The sequence below is a fragment of the Diplotaxodon limnothrissa genome, linkage group LG9 (genome assembly GCF_057381915.1).
Source record: "Diplotaxodon limnothrissa isolate DT_005_m linkage group LG9, D_limnothrissa_male_GT1.1, whole genome shotgun sequence".
NCBI lineage: Eukaryota > Metazoa > Chordata > Actinopteri > Cichliformes > Cichlidae > Diplotaxodon > Diplotaxodon limnothrissa.
The window spans coordinates 13,425,477-13,447,860 of record NC_140604.1 but is presented as its reverse complement, the minus strand read 5'-3'; the positions used below and the strand labels follow the sequence as shown (position 1 = coordinate 13,447,860).

The window sequence follows — 22,384 nt, the reverse complement described above, 5'->3', positions numbered from 1 at the left end:
TTTTTGTTTCTCAAATCAAATCACTTTTATTGTCACATCACATGTGCAGGTACACTGGTACATTACATGCGAGTGAAATTCTTGTGTGCGAGCTTCACAAGCAACAGAGTTGTGCAAAATACAATAAAATAAAACGAGAAAAATATAAGGATGGCTAAATCTTTTCCTTGGATAAAGCTCGATGTCAAGCAAACAACTACGGGATACAACTGAAATACTTATTCACAACATCTTAATTATATACGTAAAATAAGACAACCGAAACATGTCGAACCCCAGAAGCAAAACCTGAGATACAGATGAAAGGCTGCTGAACACGGATGCACAGCAGACGAGGAGGAGCTCCGTGGATAGATTCATGTTTATATAACTGCTCGATCATATATTACGTCAGAAGTAGGACTTCACTTTCCAAGGATCAGGTCTCCAGAGGAAACGCCTCACTCCAGCTGACAGAGGTGAACATTCAGGATGAGGGGAGATATCAGTGCCACACCAGCACTATCAGTGAAATGTTCATCATCCTGAATGTGGATGGTAACAAAACTCTTTTTAAAAAGAGAGGAAAGACTAAAGCTGCCACGTTTACAGCCTACGCAAGAAATTGAACCACAAACATCTTGAACCCGTATTATTAACTAAATAATTATAATAGTCTGAGTTGTTACTACAATACCTAATCAGTGATGTGGTTATTCAGCATTGTCATTCCCAAATCATATGACCTCTGACCTTTGACTCATAGTTGTTAAAGTGTGTCAGAGGAATTCAGCTGAGAGCCAAAGGGACTTTCTGAGGTTTGAAGCCCCGAGGCCTGTCTGTGACACCAGGACTGATCCAGAGTCATTTTTATAACACTTCAAATACATAAAGATTACATGACATGTTACATCATTAATCATTATCTGTATTTAGAAATGCTTTGTCAAAACACTAACACAAATGCTATATTTTACTGTGGTCTGAGATTCAGATTCAATTTTCAGAAAAGGAAAATTGTGACATGAAAATCTCTTTCGGACTTCTTTAGAAATATATTTTTCTTTTGGTTTTTTTAATTCTTAGGGGGTTTTTTTTTTCAGCACCAGTCCGTAAAGTTAATCTCCAAAGAGTAGGACAAAGGATCACCTGCAGCTCAGACGGGATCTACCCTCAACCTGAGCCCACCTGGTCCACCAGTCCTTCATCCAGCATCACCAACAACAACACAACAGCCCAATAGACTGAGCAGCAGCTTTACAGCATCAGCAGTTCTCTGATACTTCCAAACAGTGACATGGATCTATATTACATCTGTGCAGTCAGCACTGGCAGAAACAGGAAGAGAGCAACCTTCAGAAAAAGAGATTATACATCCATCCATCCATCCAGTGGAACATTTTAATCAGATCTTTACAGGAGATTCGATCTGAACTCTGTGGAGCCTGATCTCAAGGGTTTTAAGTCTGACCCTGAAACCACAGGAACTTTCTGTCTCTTCAGGTTCACTGTGATCCAGTGATGGGAGTGATTTCAGCCCTGAGTGATCACGCTGATGTTTGCACAGAGCAGACAATGAGGTGAATGTTTGGGCACATTGGTAACAGTGAAACAGTTTATTAGTAACGTGGGATCGTTTGTGTTTGGAGTATGAACTGAGATTCCTGAAGCTCTTGTCACACTGGTCACAGCTGTAGTTTCCTTCCATGTGTGCATGTTCATGATAGATACGACTACCGGGATGTGAGAAGCTTTTTTCACAGTGTCTGCACTTGTATGGTTTCTCTCCTGTGTGGACTCGTTTGTGTCTTTTAAGGGTGACTGCGGTGATGAAAGATGACCCACACTGATCACAGAGGTGCTTTTTAACCCCGCTGTGAATCAGTTCATGTTGTTTTAAGTAACTTGATGTGGGGAAGCTTCTCCCACATTCTTTGCAGTATTTCAGTTTGTCTCCAGTGTGTCTACGTTGATGTATTTTTAGGTCAGCTTGCCAACTGAAAGTTTTTCCACAAAAGTCACAATGAAAGTCTTTCCCACCACCACAGTGATGACAGGGTTGAGAACTGGATCCATCTGTGTCACTCTGCTTCTAAACAAAGACACAAAGACAGTGTAAGTCAGTCCTTCAACATTTTTTTCCTGAACATCGCCTGAAGGAAAGAGCATCTCTGCAGACGTCCAATTACATTTTACTGTTTCAGTTAACACAGATAAAAATATAAATACATACCTCACAGTAACTGCACTTGTAGAGTCTCTTTCTGGTGTGGATCTGTTGGTGTCGTCTTAGGGAATGTGGAGATTGAAAAGTCTTCTCACACAGGTCACATTTATAAGGTCTCTCCTCAGTGTGGGAAAACATGTGTTGTTGTAACTGTGCGTCTGTTATAAACTGTTTGCCACACTGATCACAGCAGTACACATCATGTCCGGTGTGAATGCGTAGGTGTCTATTTCGATTCCGTATATGGCTGAAAGTTTTGCCACAGATGTCACAGCTGTATGCCTTAATTCCAGAGTGGGTAACTAGATGACTCTGTAAGCTGCTACTGTGAGTAAAAGCTCTGCCACACTGATCACAGCTGTACGCTTTAACTCCACTGTGGATGAGTTGGTGTGTTTTTAGGTAACCCTTCAAGGAAAAAGACTTTCCACACAAGTCACAGCTGAACGGTCTCTCTCCAGTGTGGATGACCTGATGCTGTTTTAGATTACCCTTCTCAGTAAACTCCTTCCCACACTCGTCACAGCTGTATGTTTTGTCCCTCTTTCTTCTGTGAGGTTTGTCGGCCTCCTGAGAGCGCTGACTTCTCGCTCCATGTTGGTCCTGCAGTGACAGAGATACAAACAGAGGCAGTGAGTGAAATGCAGTCGTGGAACAAACTCAACATTCAAACTCCCTCCAATAACACTAGTTTTAAACCTGAAGGTGGAGTGTGGCACCAAACACCTTAAAGGTCTCTTATCCCCACCTACTGGTAGTTCTAGCACATTACATCCAACCTGCTGTTAAAAAGAATTAATGACTGTTCAAACGTTTCACTGTAGAAAACATTGGATTCATTTTTCATTAATGGCAATTAAATGACCTTCATTTTCAATCTATATTATGGCATTTCGTTTTTCATGAGCAAAAAAAAACATACACACTTAATGTGTTTACTGCCTGATATTGGGCTACCGTTGTGGTACTTTGAATGAGTTTTTTGCAGTGATGAACCAATATTAAGTCTATTTATACAGCAATGATAGCAATAATATTATTAGTAGTAATAATAAAATTCCCCAGCATGTATTTTATCCTGTCTTCCTTTTTTCGCCCCAACCACTCTCTGCAGATGGCCCCGCCTCTCTGTGAGCCTCATTCTGCTGGAGGTTTCTTCCTGTAAAAAGGGAGTTTTTCCTTCCCACTGTCACCAACGTGCTTACTCAAAGAGGGTCATATGATTGATGGGTTTTCTCTGTATGTATTATTGTAGGATCCACATTACAATAAAAAGCACCTTGAGGTGACTGTTGTTTTGATTTGGTGCTGTATAAGTAACACTGAATTGAATTGAAAATGTAATTAATACTACTACTAATAATAATAAAGAATAACAATTGCTTGTGACTTCTTAATGTTTGTAAACACCATTTAAAAATACATAATAAAATGCAACACAGTCATATAACAGGTTGGGAGGATGAGAGTTTTAGACGTGACTGATTATTTGGTGAAACTGTGATATTTTCCTCACCTTCTGTGTTGAGCTCATTGTTTCCTCTGTAGTGACTCAGCTGAGTCCAGATGGCTGAAAATGTTCCTCTGCTGCTCCGTCAGACTCTTCTCCTCCTGCTGATCAGCTGGGACACAAAACAGATCTTTGTTAGGCTCCACACTGCACTGAAGAGTCAAAGTGTCTCATATGTTCATCTGACAACACAAAGTACAAATTTCACTCTGATTGCTTGTAGAAATCTTGTGAGACGTGTTGTGCTGCAAAGTGAGGAAACTCTCTCACTCACTTATACTTCAGGAGGAACTTTGTGACATTGGCTCTAATATTCTAAGCAGCCCTTTACTATGACAGGGCCAGAAAGTCCTATTTGAAGGTTTGGGAGAAGGACCATGTTAAAGGTGGATTGGGGTTTATACACTTTGTTATGATACAGGTAAGGCTGTAAGAGCCTGAGAAGGTGTCCTGAATAAACCTCTAAAACCAGTTTTCAGCTAACGACTCTGCTTCAGTCTGGAAAACAGCAACTACAAGTTTAAAGACTCCATCAACAATTCACACCCAGCAACAGCCTGAACAGCTCCTCCTGTGGTTTCCACAAACAGGGACAGACCTGTTACTCCCCCACCCCACACTTTCAACTCCTTCAGCCCCCCAGTCCCACCCCCCACCCCCACCATTCATAATAACAGAGACCCACACCTGATCACCACTTCACAAGTCTCTCCAGCCCCCATGGTGCCGCTCTCCAAACTCCACCATTCCCCAAACTTTGATTCTGTTCATCTGGACGTAGCTTTTTGTGGGAGAAACGTTTCGTCACTCATCCAAGTGAATTCTTCAGTTTCAGCTGACTGCAGCTTTCCCCAATCTTCAACAGTGCATTTACATAATGACTGAAACTAGAACCACTGAAGGAACAATGGGCTGGGAGGTCAGTTATTGAGCATTAATATGCAAATCCTCATGATCATTGATCAACAACCTCTGATCACTTGCAGCGACTCCCCAACTCTCTCTGAATGGTACTCATGGCCATTGATCAGCGGTCTTTGATTAATGAGCTTTGATCAGTGGTTTCAGTGCTTTCCTTCCTGCTTTGACTGCAGCTGTGTTTGACACAGGAAGACATTTTTACATTCTTCACGATTATACTTTATTCTTTTTGGGGGAAGTGCAGCTTTAAACCTTCACATGATTCAAGTCAACCCAACAAATCAATCTGAACGATCACAAGTGGGAAAAACTTCTGTAGATAAAATAAAATAAAAATTCAAGCCACAACGTGATTAAAAACATGATTCTCCCAAATCACGAAGAGCTGCACATTAACCACCACAATATATTTTATTCTCTGTGCTTTCAAATATGAACACTGTTTACTTTCATCTCTGTTTCATTAGTTTTTGTTAACATCTTCCTGTGCATCACTTTACAGCAGCCACACTCATTAAAATGAGACTTTGTAGGAGTTCACTTCCTCTCATGTGTTCATCCACAGCAGCTGGACAATAAAGTTTATTGTGACCCTGATACTGCAGCAGATCGCTCTCATCCATTTCCTGTTATCACTTCAAATAGAAATGAGGCTGTAGAGGTTTGGTGCAGGCAGAAAAACAGCTGCAGGGACAATGAAAAGACTTTTCTGCTCCAACTTCTCCCAGCATGCTGAGCTAATGATTAGTTGGTGTTTTTCTCCAAACACTCTCTCACTCTTCTCTCAACGTGTTCACAATAAACTGTGAACAGACACCGAGGAGAGCAGCAGAAGACCTCATTCAGGAGCTAAACTCAACATGAACTGAACTCACAGTAAAGTTAGCTCGGTGCTTACCTTTAGATGAGCCCACAAACCGAGAGAAACTCCGCGATGAAGCTGGAACTCTTTCCAAACACAGGAAACAGATCAGGGAGCAGAGACCCACGTGGTTCACGCTGATCTCAGCTACGATCCAGGAGACAAGGGTGGGCAGATCGATGCAGATATCGATCCAAGCGTTGGTGCTACTTTATTCTCTTTGAATGAAAAAGCAGCTCTCTGTGCAAACACCTCCTCTCGTGGAGCATTCTTACTTTGTTCTGCCCCCTCACCCTAACCCTAAAGATTCTGAGAATCCTCTCAGAGAGCTCCTAACTTAACCTAAAAATTCCTTGCCGGGAGTTTTAGCTTAGAAGTGATTCCAGAACATTTTCAGTGAACTCTGAGCAAGGAATGGATGGGAAATCCTATCTTAGTGAGGAGGTGTGGTTGACCCCGTTGCTAGGTATGAGTCATCATTTCAAAAGCCGTGATTGGTTGATCCTACAAGTTTGATGGAAATGAGCTTTTGGTGATAATGAGCAAAGGACGTACCCTCAAATCAATAAACATAATTATACACTCTAATCTTATGCTGACTGTAATTGTAAATAATATTTCACATTCAAGAAAATATCTGGAAAATGAATAGTAAGCTGTAGGGGTTATAGCCTAACATTAGAATCTAAAATATGTGAAAACTTAAACTCATTACACCCTGTTCAAATAATGATTCGTGTCCTATTTGCTCATATTAATATCCTAGCTGGCATATTTTGTACTTTCACTCCCATATGGACCCCATTGAAAACAAGATGGCCTATCTTAAGGGGCTGTAGAAATCACAACGTTACAAGTCCAGTGTGGTCTTAACAAGGGTAACACGGCTCAGCTTTTATCAATGTCTGTGATTGCTGGCTGGTCTATTTATAAAGGCTTGTTAACAAATATCCTACAAACACAGAAAATGGAGAAAAAAAAGGACTCGCAAGTCGAACTGGACTGAGGAGCAAGGTTTGTTGCTGGCCCAGTTGGTGAACGAACATAAAGGTATGTTACGGGGAAAATTTGGCCCAACTGTCACTAGCCAAGGCAAGAGGCGCGCCTGGGACACAATATCAGGATAGCCCGGCGGCTCAAACACCATTCCCATCCGCAGCACCTGCTCCGTCAGCCTCCGTCTCCTGCAGGGAGCAGGAGAGCAGATTGCAACTCACAATTGATGTGTTTGAACAACAAAAAAAAAGTCCTTTCCCTTCAGGAGGAGTACTACCGCCTTAAAATTGAACACCTAAAAAAAAAAAACATTTACAGATTGTGTTCTGTGTCTTGCATTTAACAATTGCAGGTGATGTGCAGTAAAACTGTGGTAGTTCTTAATACCATCACAAGTTCTCAAAAGACATGGGGCTACAGCTTGCCTGAAATGTAAATTTGTGAAGTTTGCCCTGTAAGGCAGTCCACTCTGGGCTAGGTTCCCCTGTGGAATGTAAATATCTTCTTCACCACCATCCTCATCGTTGTCTTCATCCTCATCCTCATCTCCATCCTCCAGAGGTTCTGCAATCTGTCTAACCTTGCTAATATTGTGTAATATTGCACAGGCTATGATGACTTTGCTGACTTTTTCGGGCCTCAGCCGCACCTCTCCTTGGAGAACATGAAAGCGCCTCTTAAGCTGGTCTATGCCACGCTCCACCACCGTTCTTGTTGTCTTGTGGGCCCTACAATAGAATACAGAGACCTTTAATTATTTGATGGAAATATTGCACTACTTGGATGCTCTAACATATTGCTTGCATTTCATTTCCATGATTTTTGTATTGTTTGGCTTACCTGTTATAGTTTAGTTGGGGCCCTTGGCGTGGCTGGAGGTAAGGTGTAAGGAGCCATGGTTTGCATGGGTAGCCACTGTCCCCTAACAAGTGGCAATTAGCTGGCACATAGCGTCTCTCAAAAAGCTGTCTGATGCCACTCTCGGAGAGCATTCTCGCATTATGTGTGGAGCCTGACCATTTAGCCACAATGTCCAAAATCTTACAGGCCGCATTGACGACTATTTGCACATTGATGCTGTGGAAATTCCTCCTGTTAACAAAGACAGCCTCGTCCTCTGATGGCGCAATTATTCTCACATGTGTTCCATGAATTACACCCACAACGCCAGGGAATCCTGCAATGTCCATAAATGCCCTTTTATGTGTGTGTAAAGTGCGGGCATCCAGCGGGAATGAAATAAATTGTGTCACAATATTAGGTTGTGACAAAGCTGTCAGTGTTTGGGTGATGACTCTGCTGACAGAGGATTGGGACAGACCCAAGTCATCACTGCTGCATTGTTGCATTTTCCCGGTTGCCAAATACCTCAGTGTTGTGATTACTTTCGTCTCCGGTGTAATAGCGTTGTGGCGTCGAGTTGGTGAAGTAATTGCATCTCTAGGGAGATCCACCACAAACATGATTCCTGCACGATCCAATCTGTAGCGTCTCAATAATTCCCTGTCATGCAGTGTTTGCAGGACATCACTCCTGCCTCTTCTGTTGGCCATTTTGTGCAGCTGCTTAGGGGAATTCCTACGCCACTAAAAGTCCTCTTCTCTGCTCTTAGCAGATCTCGCCTTAGGAGCCCTTTTAAGCGCTAGGAATCTTGAGGAATAGCTTTTATATTAACTGGGATTGTCATGTCACTTTTAGGGGAAATTCTAAGAAAACATCATGATTCTGAGAATTTTCTTAGAATTTGGCCGCTAGGAGCCACTTTTTACACAAAGATTCTTTAGGGATACGGGACTGATCCAGAGTCATTTTTATAACACTTCAAATACATAAAGAATACATGACATGTTACATCATTAATCATTATCTGTATTTAGAAATGCTTTGTCAAAACACTAAGACAAATGTTATATTTTACTGTGGTCTGAGATTCAGATTCAATTTTCAGAAAAGGAAAATTGTGACATGAAAATCTCTTTCTGACTTCTTTAGAAATATATTTTTCTTTTGGTTTTTTTTAATTCTTAGGTGTTTTTTTTTTTCAGCACCAGTCCGTAAAGTTAATCTCCAAAGAGTAGGACAAAGGATCACCTGCAGCTCAGACGGGATCTACCCTCAACCTAAGCCCACCTGGTCCACCAGTCCTTCATCCAGCATCACCACCAACAACACAACAGCCCAATAGACTGAGCAGCAGCTTTACAGCATCAGCAGTTCTCTGATACTTCCAAACAGTGACATGGATCTATATTACATCTGTGCAGTCAGCACTGGCAGAAACAGGAAAAGGGCAACCTTCAGAAAAAGAGATTATACATCCATCCATCCATCCAGTGGAACATTTTCATCAGATCTTTACAGGAGATTCGATCTGAACTCGGTGGAGCCTGATCTCAAGGGTTTTAAGTCTGACACTGAAACCAGAGGATCTTTCTGTCTCTTCAGATTCACTGTGATGGGAGTGATTTCAGCCCTGAGTGATCACGCTGATGTTTGCACAGAGCAGATAATGAGGTGAATGTTTGGGCACATTGGTAACAGTGAAACAGTTTATTAGTAACGTGGGATCGTTTGTGTTTGGAGTATGAACTGAGATTCCTGAAGCTCTTGTCACACTGGTCACAGCTGTAGTTTCCTTCCATGTGTGTACGTTCATGATAGTTACGACTACCTGGATGTGAGAAGCTTTTGTCACAGTGTCTGCACTTGTATGGTTTCTCTCTTGTGTGGACTCGTTTGTGTGTTTTAAGGGTGACTGCAGTGATGAAGGATGACCCACACTGATCACAGAGGTGCTTTTTAACCCCACTGTGAATCAGTTCATGTTGTTTTAAGTAACTTGATGTGGTGAAGCCTCTCCAACATTCTTTGCAGTATTTCAGTTTGTCTCCAGTGTGTCTACGTTGATGTCTTTTTAGGGAGTTTTGCTGACTGAAAGTTTTTCCACAAAGGCCACAACGAAAGTCTTTCCCACCACCACAGTGATGACAGGGTTGAGAACTGGATCCATCTGTGTCGCTCTGCTTCTAAACAAAGACACAAAGACAGTGTAAGTCAGTCCTTCAACACTTTTATCCTGAACGTCGCCTGAAGGAAAGAGCATCTCTGCAGACGTCCAATTACATTTTACTGTTTCAGTTAACACAGATAATAATATAAATACATACCTCACAGTAACTGCACTTGTAGAGTCTCTTTCTGGTGTGGATCTGTTGGTGTTCTCTCAGGTAATGTGGAGATTTAAAAGTCTTCTCACACAGGTCACATTGATATGGTCGTCCCTCAGTGTGGCTAAACATGTGTTGTTGTAACTGTGCGTCTGTTGTAAACTGTTTGCCACACTGATCACAGCAGTACACATCATGTCCGGTGTGAATGCGTAGGTGTGTATTTCGATTCTGTGTATGGCTGAAAGTTTTGCCACAGATGTCACAGCTGTATGCCTTAATTCCAGAGTGGGTAACTAGATGCCTCTGTAAGTTGCTAGTGCGAGTAAAAGCTCTGCCACACTCAAATCAAATCAAATCACTTTTATTGTCACATCACATGTGCAGGTACATTGGTACAGCACATGTGAGTGAAATTCTTGTGTGCGAGCTTCACAAGCAACAGAGTTGTGCAAAATACAATAATGTAAACAAGCAAAATACAAGAATGGCTACATCTGAAACTAATAAATATATGTACAATATATAATAGTATATGCATTTCTGGATGTGTATACTAAATATTTTTCTACGTGTGTGTGTGTGTGTGTGTACACATATTTTACAAATTAAATAGAGTAAACAATGAATAGAATATATAAAAATATACAGAGTTGAGACATGTGCAAAACAGTGGCATTACTGTACAGTATGGAGTGCATAATGTTGAAGTTCCAGTAGTGAAGCTGAGGTGTCCATGACGTGTTCAGCAGTCTGATGGCCTGATGGAAAAAGCTGTCTCTCAGTCTGCTGGTACGGGACCGGATGCTGCAGAACCTCCTTCCTGATGGAAGCAGTCTGAACAGTTTATGGCTGGGGTGACTGGAGTCCTTGATGATCCTCCCCGCTTTCCTCAGGCACCACTTCCTGTAGATGTCTTGGAGGGAGGGAAGCTCACCTCCAATTATCCGTTCAGAGCACCGCACTACTCGCTGATCACAGCTGTACGCTTTAACTCCACTGTGGATGAGTTGGTGTCTTTTTAGAGCATCCTTCCAGAAAAAAGACTTTCCACACAAGTCACAGCTGAACGGTCTCTCTCCAGTGTGGATGACCTGATGCTGTTTTAGATTACCCTTCTCAGTAAACTTCTTCCCACACTCGTCACAGCTGTATGTTTTCTCTCCCTTTCTTCTGTGAAGTTTGTCGGCCTCCTGAGAGCGCTGACTTCTCGCTCCATGTTGGTCCTGCAGTGACAGAGATACAAACAGAGGCAGTGAGTGAAATGCAGTCGTGGAACAAACTCAACCTTCAAACTCCCTCCATTAACACTAGTTTTAAACCTGAAGGTGGAGTGTGGCACCAAACACCTTAAAGGTCTCTTATCCCCACCTGCTGGTAGTTCTAACACATTACATCCAACCTGCTGTTAAAAATAATTCATGACTGTTCAAACACTAAAATCATGCCCATCCCTGCTGCTGTACACAAACATTAAGATTAGCATGCTAACACACTCAGAAAAGTAATAAATGTTTACCAGGTCTATACTTTTTTTTATATTTCACGTTGCTGTTTCCTATTAGATATTTTTATACCGGTGCAACGAATCAAAAAGAATTCATGACTGTTCAAACGTTTCACTGTAGAAAACATTGGATAAATTTTTGATTAAAGGCGATTAAATGTCATTCATTTTCAATCTATATTAATAGCATTTCAATTTGTATGAGCAAAAAAAACTAAAAAAAAAGGGAAAATATACAGACTTAATGTGTTTACTGCCTGATACCGGGCTACCGTTGTGGTGCTTTGAACGTGTTTTTGCAGTGATGAACCAATATTAAGTCTGTTCGAACGACAATAATACCAATAATAATAATATTATTATTATTAATAGTAATCAGAATAATAAAAACAACAACAACAATAATAATAATGTACTTCCACAGCATGTCTTTTATCCCAACCACTCTCTGCAGATGGCCCCGCCCCTCTGTGAGCCTCCTTCTGCTGGAGGTTTCTTCCTGTTAAAAGGGAGTTTTCCCTTCCCACTGTCGCCAAAGTGCTTGCTCAAAGAGGGTCATATAATTGTTGGGTTTTTCTCTGTATGTATTAATGTAGGATCCACATTACAATAAAAAGCACCTTGAGGCGACTGTTGTTTTGATTTGGTGCTGTATAAGTAACACTGAATTGAAAATGTAATTAATACTACTACTAATAATAAAGAATAACAATTGCTTGTGACTTCTTAATGTTTGTAAACACCATTTAAAAATACATAATAAAATGCAACACAGTCATATAACAGGTTGGGAGGATGAGAGTTTTAGACATGACTGATTATTTGGTGAAACTGTGATATTTTCCTCACCTTCTGTGTTGAGCTCATTGTTTCCTCTGTAGTGACTCAGCTGAGTCCAGATGGCTGAAAATGTTCCTCTGCTGCTCCGTCAGACTCTTCTCCTCCTGCTGATCAGCTGGGACACAAAACAGATCTTTGTTAGGCTCCACACTGCACTGAAGAGTCAAAGTGTCTCATATGTTCATCTGACAACACAAAGTACAAATTTCACTCTGATTGCTTGTAGAAATCTTGTGAGACGTGTTGTGCTGCAAAGTGAGGAAACTCTCTCACTCACTTATACTTCAGGAGGAACTTTGTGACATTGGCTCTAATATTCTAAGCAGCCCTTTACTATGACAGGGCCAGAAAGTCCTATTTGAAGGTTTGGGAGAAGGACCATGTTAAAGGTGGATTGGGGTTTATACACTTTGTTATGATACAGGTAAGGCTGTAAGAGCCTGAGAAGGTGTCCTGAATAAACCTCTAAAACCAGTTTTCAGCTAACGACTCTGCTTCAGTCTGGAAAACAGCAACTACAAGTTTAAAGACTCCATCAACAATTCACACCCAGCAACAGCCTGAACAGCTCCTCCTGTGGTTTCCACAAACAGGGACAGACCTGTTACTCCCCCACCCCACACTTTCAACTCCTTCAGCCCCCCAGTCCCACCACCTCCACCATTCCCCAAACTTTGATTCTGTTCATCTGGACGTAGCTTTTGCAGTAGGAGAAACATTTCGTGACTCATCCAAGTGACTTCTTCAGTTTCAGCCGACTGCAGGTTTCCCCAATCTTCAACAGTGCATTTGCATAATGACTGAAACGAGCACCACTGAAGGAACAATGGGCTGGGAGGTCAGTTATTGAGCATTAATATGCAAATTCTCATGATCATTGATCAACAACCACTGATCGCTTGCAGCGACTCCCCAACTCTCTCTGAATGGTACTCATGGCCATTGATCAGCGGTCTTTGATTAATGAGCTTTGATCAGTGGTTTCAGTGCTTTCCTTCCTGCTTTGACTGCAGCTGTGTTTGACACAGGAAGACATTTTTACATTCTTCACGATTATACTTTATTCTTTTTGGGGGAAGTGCAGCTTTAAACCTTCACATGATTCAAGTCAACCCAACAAATCAATCTGAACGATCACAGGTGGGAAAAACTTCTGTAGATAAAATAAAACCCAACATTCAATCCACAACATGATTAAAAACACGACTTCACCAAATCACGAAGAGCTGCACATTAACCACCACAATATATTTTATTCTCTGTGCTTTCAAATATGAACACTGTTTACTTTCATCTCTGTTTCATTAGTTTTTGTTAACATCTTCCTGTGCATCACTTTACAGCAGCCAGACTCATTAAAATGAGACTTTGTAGGAGTTCACTTCCTCTCATGTGTTCATCCACAGCAGCTGGACAATAAAGTTTATTGTGACCCTGATACTGCAGCAGATCGCTCTCATCCATTTCCTGTTATCACTTCAAATAGAAATGAGGCTGTAGAGGTTTGGTGCAGGCAGAAAAACAGCTGCAGGGACAGTGGCGCGGCTGCCCCTCTGTTGGTCTTCCTTGGTCTCTTGTGTTCTGGGGGCCTCTGGATGTCTGGAGTTTTGATCTCCTCCATACCTGCTTCATGCCCTGGAGGACGGGGCTGTGGCCCCCCCACACCCTCTAGCAGATTATTACATGAAGGAACCTTTTAAAAAAACAAGCGCGTCCATGCTCACAGGTGTACACACGGGTGATCACACCCACAAACTACACCCTTTTTGGCTCCTACCTCAAAGCACTCTGTGTTCTGTTGATCTTATGTGCTGCACAATAATGTTTAATATTTAGTATTTACTGTCATATTCCCATATATCATTGTGATGTTGTTTATTCTATTACTCTTGTTCTCTTCTGCTTGTTTTCTTTTTTCTTTCTCAGCAGGTGATCCAGGTGATTGATATATGCATTTTTTATTTCTTTTTTTTTTTCTGCTCATACTGTTGGTTTTTGTTTTTTGCCCTTCTCCCCCGTCCCTCTTCTCAGCTGTTTCTCTTTCCCTCTTTCTTTCTCCCCTTCTTTCCCCCAGTCAAGTCTGTCCCGTATTCAGTAAATGAAAATAAAATAAACAATAAAAGGTGAATCAAATGGACCATTACGGCAAGGCTGGGATTAGAGCTGGGCGATATATCGAGTTTTTAAAAAATATCGATATATTTTTATACGAGATATAAGATGTGACAATATCCTTTATATCGATATAGTCTATGTTACGTTATAATTATACTTGTGGAGCCGCAAGTTTGCCTCTCTTTCGTCCACTTTCGTCTTTACGCAACGTTACTCGGCCTCGCCTCTCCTTCACTGAACACAACTTCCCCTCCTCCCCCATCGCTTCACCTGCAGGAAGCGACAAGATGGACACGGCAAATCTCCGTTAACAAGTTACTGCGCATCGCCCCGTGCGTGGGGCTGGACGGCGTCAACGTGTTAGCTAGCTAACCACGCTAACGAGCTAACCACGCTAACGCCATGCAGCCCAGAGGTGCTGCACGGACTAAAATCCTTTCGTTTTCTCAAAAGTTGACAGCGCGCCTTATGTATGAATTCTGGTTGTGCTTGATGGCCGCGAACCGATTTTATGTGGAACACGGCGCTCAGCAATCTGTCAAAAAATGTTTTAGTACGACTTTAGTAAGCTACGGAGCTGCACCGCTTGATGGATTGTCGGAGCATTACGGCTGAGCCTCGCGGAGTGATACGTACTGTGCTTCAACGTAATATTACCCTACTGTGTATAAGGACCATAAATGGCACCTGTTAAGAGACGTGGTTGCGAAGCGGATTGCAAACTCCAGGCTGTCAGTCACGCAGTAGAAGTTGGGAACAGAGCAGCTGTGAAATCTGTCTTTGTTATTGTGCTCAGCGTCTTTTAGTTTACATTTTGACTGCACAATTGTGAGCTTTTTGTTATGCACAAAAACAACATTGTTTTCTTTTATTTATGGAGCATTGTTATTTAATAAATGCTCATAATTTATTTTTGAGTAAATTTTATGTACATCTGCTCTATGTTAATAAAAGTGCCCGTGTGACATCTGGGACACAGCTTTGACTAAGAACTCTCTTTTTGTTCTTATTTTATGGCTTTAAAAAATATATCGAGATATATATCTTATATCGCCATCCAGCTAAAAAATATCGAGATATGAATTTTGGGTCATATCGCCCAGCCCTAGCTGGGATGGTCAATTTGGTAAAGCAAATCCGCTGGGCATCTTTCTTTGCCTTTAGACAACAATTCTGATGGCAAAAGAGCCAAACGGGACAGGCAAAAAAAAAAAAAAAAAACAGCTGCAGGGACAATGAAAAGACTTTTCTGCTCCAACTTCTCCCAGCATGCTGAGCTAATGATTAGTTGGTGTTTTTCTCCAAACGCTCTCTCACGCTTCTCTCAACGTGTTCACAATAAACTGTGAACAGACACCGAGGAGAGCAGCAGAAGACCTCATTCAGGAGCTAAACTCAACATGAACTGAACTCACAGTAAAGTTAGCTCGGTGCTTACCTTTAGATGAGCCCACAAACCGAGAGAAACTCCGCGATGAAGCTGCAACTCTTTCCAAACACAGGAAACAGATCAGGGAGCAGAGACCCACGTGGTTCACGCTGATCTCAGCTACGATCCAGGAGACAAGGGTGGGCAGATCGATGCAGATATCGATCCAAACGGTGGTACTACTTTAGTCTCTTTGAATGAAAAAACAGCTCTCTGTGCCAACGCCTCCTCTCGTGGAGCGTCCTCACTTTGCTCCGCCCCCTCCTTCTTCTTCTTTACATCGTTTTTTGGCGGTTGTCAAACAACAAAATGATGAATTACCGCCACCAACTGGTGTGGAGTGTGAACTGGAACGTCGACCCTCAAATCCTCCCATTTTACTCTTTTAAAAACTGGAATAAGGCCTGATAACTTTCACTTCTTGAGTCATTTTGCAGTAAATCAATAAGATCCAGTTTCATTTTTATGTTACTGAGGTTTTGGATCAGTTACCTTCTCACAGTGTAATATAACATGCTCTACAGTTTCTTCTTTTCTCTTTTTTGAATGATTTGAATGGAGGTTATAATCCACCATCACTGAACTGAAGAGATCTCTAAGTAGGAAGTCATCAGTTCAGTTTTTGATCAATTTCAGGGTATTTTATTTTACTGGCGAAGTTGTTTTGGTGATTTTAGGTTTTCTTAGTGGTTATATTAATGTTATGAAATTGTATTTTATTTATTAATTCATGTATGTATTTCCTTTTAAATATAGCACTAATTTACAATGGGAGTTTCCAAGTTGTGTTATTGCTGGGTAAATGTCATTTAGAGATTTGTAAACATATTCTAATAATATCTTTAACAGGAGTGGCTGATTTTAAAAATTGGATTGTTTATGTCTGTAATATTTCATTAATCTCTGTTACTCTGTTATTTCTCTCCAGACTCAACCTTGTTTTTCCCTATAAAACACAGTTATACATCAAATATTATAAATCTGACTTTGACAAATATTTAGATCTTCACACATTTCAGGGTCCAAGTTTGGGTTGACTGAAGTGTTTGCTTTTATCCCCACAACTTCCTAAACATTTTACTGTTATACATAAACAGAAACGAAAAATCTAAAACATGATATATGCATTACTGTCTTCAGCCTCTAGGGCTGATTATCAGGAAGTACATTCTCCTCCGATAAGCAGCTAAAAGCACTTCTCTAACCAAAGGCTGCAAATAGACAACATAAAAGTTTAGAAACAGTAAAACAGATTCACAGAAGCCACAATGATATTAAACATACAGCACTGACAGTGATGACAGAAAACATTACAGGTGAGTTTCAAAAACAATAACACAAATACAGGGTTGAAGTTTATGAAACTGATGAAAGATTTATTACCTTTTAAAATACTAGTACTATTTAAAATACAAAACCTGAGAAACACAGAGGAAAGGCTGCTGAACACAGATGCACAGCAGGTGAGGAGGAGCTCGATGGAAATGAGGAAATAATGCTTGAACACAAATTTTGTTTTGCTGGAAAACTGAACAACCCAGCACATTCAGGAGTTCAAGAACACAGAGCACACAGTCAACACTGAACTCGAGTCTTTACAGTGAGAAAACTCCCACTTTGGAACTAAAAGAACAAAAATGCTTGATTCATCATAATTTCCTTTATATATTTCAAAATATCAGCTAAAGAGAATAAATAAATTAAATTGCTGCACATTTGGCAGACTAACATGTTAAGATTATTCAAAAATCAAATTTATGTTTTTATAACATTAAACGTAAAGATTCAAATGGAAGTTTTTCTAAAGTTATTTCATGATATTTATATTATGAAAAGCAGTTTTGACATTTTAAGTTTTTCCCATTTTCAGATAAAATAAACACGCACAAAACAAAAGCAAACAACAAGAACACAAAGCTGGAAAACCCACCCGATTGACCAAAAGCAACTCAAAATACTCCCTGTGGCGTGGGTGTGGTCCTTGGCCAGCTGCAGAGGAGGAGTGACGCAGTGAGCTCCCGGGGCGGCGCAGGGGCGGGGTGAACAGGTGTGCTGGGATCTGACAGTGATTGTGTCTCTTTATATGTTGGCAGTGACAGACGGAGACGGAGGTGACAGCAGAGAAAGAGAGCGCGGGAGCATATGTGTCCACGTACAACCCCGAGTTTAATAAAAAGTTCTGCATTGTCAAAGTCGCTCCGGCTGGTATTTCTTGGGTCCACCGTTACACTCCCACACAACAGAACCTCCTCTATTCCTCGCTGGCTCCAAATCTCTCAGCAGAGGCGGAGGCAAACTTTACATACACCCAGGGTTTAGCCCTAATCGGGGGGGGGGCTTTAGAAATGACTGAAAGACAGGACACCTTAAACTAGTTTTTTAATTAAGCAGCAAGGCAGAACAAAATCAGGACTGCATCAAGACACGAGGACTAAACCCCAATTCAACCAGACTCAGAATGAAAACAGGACTACAGCAGTTCACAATCAGGACTACTTAGGACTTAACCAAGACAGAACCAGAATCAGAACTAGATGATAGTAGCACTAAAAATCATCATAGACCTGCACTACACTTATTTTTTAATTCTACCAAAGTCCACTATTTAGATTGAGAAAAGTTTATATAATTATTTAGCCTTGTTGTGCAAACAAGCCTGCAGAACTTAATAAATGTAGAATTTTAAAAATAGCAAACCTAAAGAGAAACAGGTACGAGATACACGAGTACCTATGATACTGTGATACTTTTGGTAAACAACCGTTTTGGAGGAAGGAAGGTTCAGGTTTTCAGTAGTCATCATTATGGGCTCATCCGATTAGAATGAGAATAAGCAGTCATCAATCATTTGCAGGTTTTGTGGTTTTATTGTATAACGGGTAAAGGAAAGAAAGACACACATGGACTGCTCTCTCTAAAAAGAACTTAAAGTACGATTTAAATAACTCAAAATGATACATGAACTCAGGAGACTCAAAGAGAAACTCACCTCAGCTGCCACCCCATGTGGGAGTGAAGAAAGAGTGAGGGGTAGGTGAGTGCAGTCCATATATATATATATATATATATATATATATATATATATATATATATATATAAGGAAAATACTAATAAAATTAAGATAAACAAAATAAATATTCCCTTTAGAAAATTTTTTGCTCCATAAAATAGTTGTTTTCTTTTAGAATCACGCATCTTAGCGGTAGGATATACATGAAAAGAGACACAAATTAAGTGTTTGAGTGAAAATGTAAATTTTTCCACTCTATGGTCAACTGACTCGGTGAATCAAACGACTCAAAGAAACCGATTCACTTTGGTGAGTGACTCATTAAAACTCGATTCAGTAAAAGGAATCGACTTTACTATCACTATGGCTGTATCCCAATTCAGGATCTGCAGCCTTTTTTTTTTTTTTTAAATGACATCAGAAACAGCAGTATGCGACATTACGTGATGGCAGAGCTTCAGTTCATCCTTTGTCATTTTTTTTTTTTTTTTAATAAATAGGACAGGGGGAATGAATGAGAGAAAGAGGGGGAGAGAAAGAAAGAAAACCAAAGGGGAGAAGAGACGGTGAGAAGGGGGGGGAAGAGAGAGAAAAAAAAAAAAAAAAAAAGAACTCCTGGGTCACCTGTATGGAGAAAAAAAAAACAAACAAACAAAAAAAACAAACAGAGGAGACAGCAAACAACAAAGAGCAACATAATAATAGAGAAAACAAAGCACCATCACAATAAACTAGCTAGCCATAGATATCAATATTTACTAAATAATAAACGATATTGTGCAGCACGCAAGATAGACAGCGCACAGTGTGCTTTGAGGTAGCAGCCAAGAAAGCTTTAGTCCACGTCTGTGAATACCCATGTGTGCATACCTGTGTGGATCAGCATGCTTGCATTCCAAAGGTTTCTCCATGTAATGATCTGCTAGGGAGTGTGGGGGGGCCACAGCCCCGTCCTCCAGGGTGTGAAGCGGGTATGGAGGAGATCAAAACTCTAGACATCCAGAGGCCCCCAGAACACAAGAGACCATGGAAGACCAACAGAGGGGCAGCCGCGCCACTGTCCCTGCAGCTGTTTTTCTGCCTGCACCAAACCTCTACAGCCTCATTTCTATTTGAAGTGATAACAGGAAATGGATGAGAGCGATCTGCTGCAGTATCAGGGTCACAATAAACTTTATTGTCCAGCTGCTGTGGATGAACACATGAGAGGAAGTGAACTCCTACAAAGTCTCATTTTAATGAGTGTGGCTGCTGTAAAGTGATGCACAGGAGGATCTGCAGCCTTAAAGGCCGCATTTCAAGGCCAATTACGTCACAGCAGCGCGCCGAAGGCTGTCCCAATTCAAAGGCTGCTCGAAATGCGGCCCTGAAATGCGTCCTTCATTTCCCTGAATTTTAAGGCTGTGGCAGTGTAGACTTCGTGGCCCAACATATCCCAGAATGCATAGCGCGGCGATGGGTGTGGATAAATTTGCAGAAAAAAACGGCGGATGAGGGGCGGCCAAAGAGTACACTTTAAGTACTGAATATTATGTCACTTATTTATGTGCAAATGTTTAATAACAAAGAAAATTAAACATTACTGTTGGCCACATGTCGGCAAAGTTATGTGACATTAGTGACGTTTGTACTAACTTGGTTTTAAAGCCTTTACTTTAAAATATACGCCGTTCAATAGCTGAGCTTAATCTTACAGAGAATGATCAAAGCTCATGTAGAAACAAACAAACAAATGAACAGAAGATTTTCTCCTTCATTTCTGTCAAACAAAGCTGTAGGACACGATTCCAGTGGTTAGTATCATGGTTGCTAGGCAACCTGGGCAGCGCAACGGAGGTTTTTTTTTTTAACTTTATTGACAAACAACGGAGGCTAGACCGTCCCATTTCACAAGCCTCACACTTTCGGCCTTAGCGGTCTTTGAGTACGCGGCCCTTGAGGATCGTTGAGGCTGCGTACTTTAAGGCTGCAGACCCCGAATTGGGATACAGCCTATTGCTCACTTGCTTTGCTTGACTGAGGGGACTTCCTGTTCAATAAAGTTTTTTTTTTTCCAAAATAAAGGCGTTTCTAAAGTGCATTACTTGGAGCAACCAGAGAGGATGTTGTAAACACATAACGAATAACAACTGATTGAGAATGATATTTAAGTGATACATTTTACAACTTTTAGTAATAACAGAACAGTGTCAATAATTAAATTACATGTGTCATAAATATTTATGTAATTAATTATTGCCACATTTAATTAATTATTTAAGGGTGTATTTAATTAATTCGTTATGGCAGTCCTGGCGTTCCATAAGATTCTAGAATTACAGGATTTCTGTTAAATAAATCATGTTTACATGAAATAAACAGAAAGGAGTTGTGATAACAAAATCTCATCAATCTCAGCAAACTATCTACTGGAGCGGTAGGTCACTGAAAGTGATCCACTTACATTTTGTTAATTTGATGGAGGTTTGTTTGTTTTGTTCCTGTGAAGAAACGTGTGGTGGACTCGGCCACTGTTTGCTGATATTTCTTAAGGGGTGTCGCCAACTTGTAAACAGGTAACTGAACAACACATATGAAGCCATGTGGGAGGAATATTCCTGCTGCGGTCAGTTGTTCAGTGTAGGGGATGTCCTGTTTTCATCCTGTCTCCCACTTACAATTAGAGATAGGCAGTAACGCGTAATCCGATTACTTTTTTCAAGTAACGAGTAAAGTAAGGGATTACTATTGCAAAAACGGTAATTAGATTTCCGTTACTTTCCCGTAGGAACACTGCGTTACTAAAACCATGATTTTTTTTTTTGCGAGAATGTCTCATAACAGTGACGTAAGCAAGTGCGACGTTTGTGACAACAACAGGCTGCAGATCAACAGTGGATCATATATCGAGTGCTGAGAGAGTATGAGCGTGCAGCGTTTAAAGCGTGGAAGTACTGACTTTACTTTGAGTTTGATTCCATAAAAAGTGACAAAAACATTTGTGTCCGTTGAGCGTGGGAAGAAAACTTCTTTTTACAGCGAAAAAAACCCTAAACTTCCAAGCAAGCACCGTGTGCGCTACCACGTTATTGGAAATTCACAGAGAAACGCGGATTCTTTCACTGACCACTGCGGCACACCTGCACCAGGGTAAACCTCCGCCTACCCAACTCCTGCTTTACAGGTGAAAATAGAGCAACAGGACTGCTAGTCTTTGGTTTCATTTATTTTCTGCTTCACTCACATTTAAGGAACCTAGGATCTAATGCCAAAAGGACAAACTATAAACAAAAGAAAACACAGAGCGCTGTGTCATACGATCCAGGACTGTGACACCGTATTTAATAAAATCAAGTTTTTAAATTGTTTTAGGTGCTACTGTTACGTGTTTGATTCTATTTTGATTTAACATGAAACCCTTGTGAACTGAATGTGCCTACGGCTCCACCCTATTGAAATAGGTACCTCCCACAGGTCGCACTTATTCCGCCAACAATGTGGAGGACCAGTTGTTTTAGATTCAGCAAAATCAAGGCACTCAAAAAGATCCTCTGGAAAAGATTAAAATTCTTGGAACAGAGTTTAATACACAGAATTATATCAACAGGAAGAAAATACAGTTTTTCTTGCCTTCTGGCAGCTGAGGCGAGAAAAAAACAATCCCAGGTTGCAAAAACTTCATTAATATAATTGTAGATAATATTTGACCTAAATATGCGGGTCTTGTGATTTTAAACATGTAGGTTAGATGCTTATCACAGTGATTCCATTATTTAACCACTCCAGTGTATGTATAGTGTATACATGTCAGTATAAGTCAAGTGTATACAGGTATATATGTC

At 40.8% G+C, this 22,384-nt stretch overlaps 2 protein-coding genes across 2 annotated transcripts; one reads left to right on the top strand and one right to left on the bottom strand.

The window, feature by feature from the left end:
- Positions 1 to 320: 320 nt before the first annotated feature.
- On the top strand, positions 321 to 1,384 carry LOC146625292 (programmed cell death 1 ligand 1-like). Its single transcript, XM_085362150.1, is given in 2 exon segments — positions 321 to 537; positions 1,083 to 1,384. Coding segments are annotated over 2 exon segments (519 nt in total).
- Positions 1,385 to 1,392: 8 nt separating this feature from the next.
- LOC146625291 (uncharacterized) lies at positions 1,393 to 12,036 on the bottom strand. Its single transcript, XM_085362149.1, has 6 exons — positions 12,019 to 12,036; positions 10,631 to 10,888; positions 9,663 to 10,004; positions 2,213 to 2,809; positions 1,825 to 2,071; positions 1,393 to 1,424 (listed from the first exon to the last, which is right to left on the bottom strand). The coding sequence occupies exons 1-6, from the start codon at positions 12,034 to 12,036 to the stop codon at positions 1,393 to 1,395; spliced, it is 1,494 nt and encodes a 497-aa protein (XP_085218275.1).
- Positions 12,037 to 22,384: the final 10,348 nt, after the last annotated feature.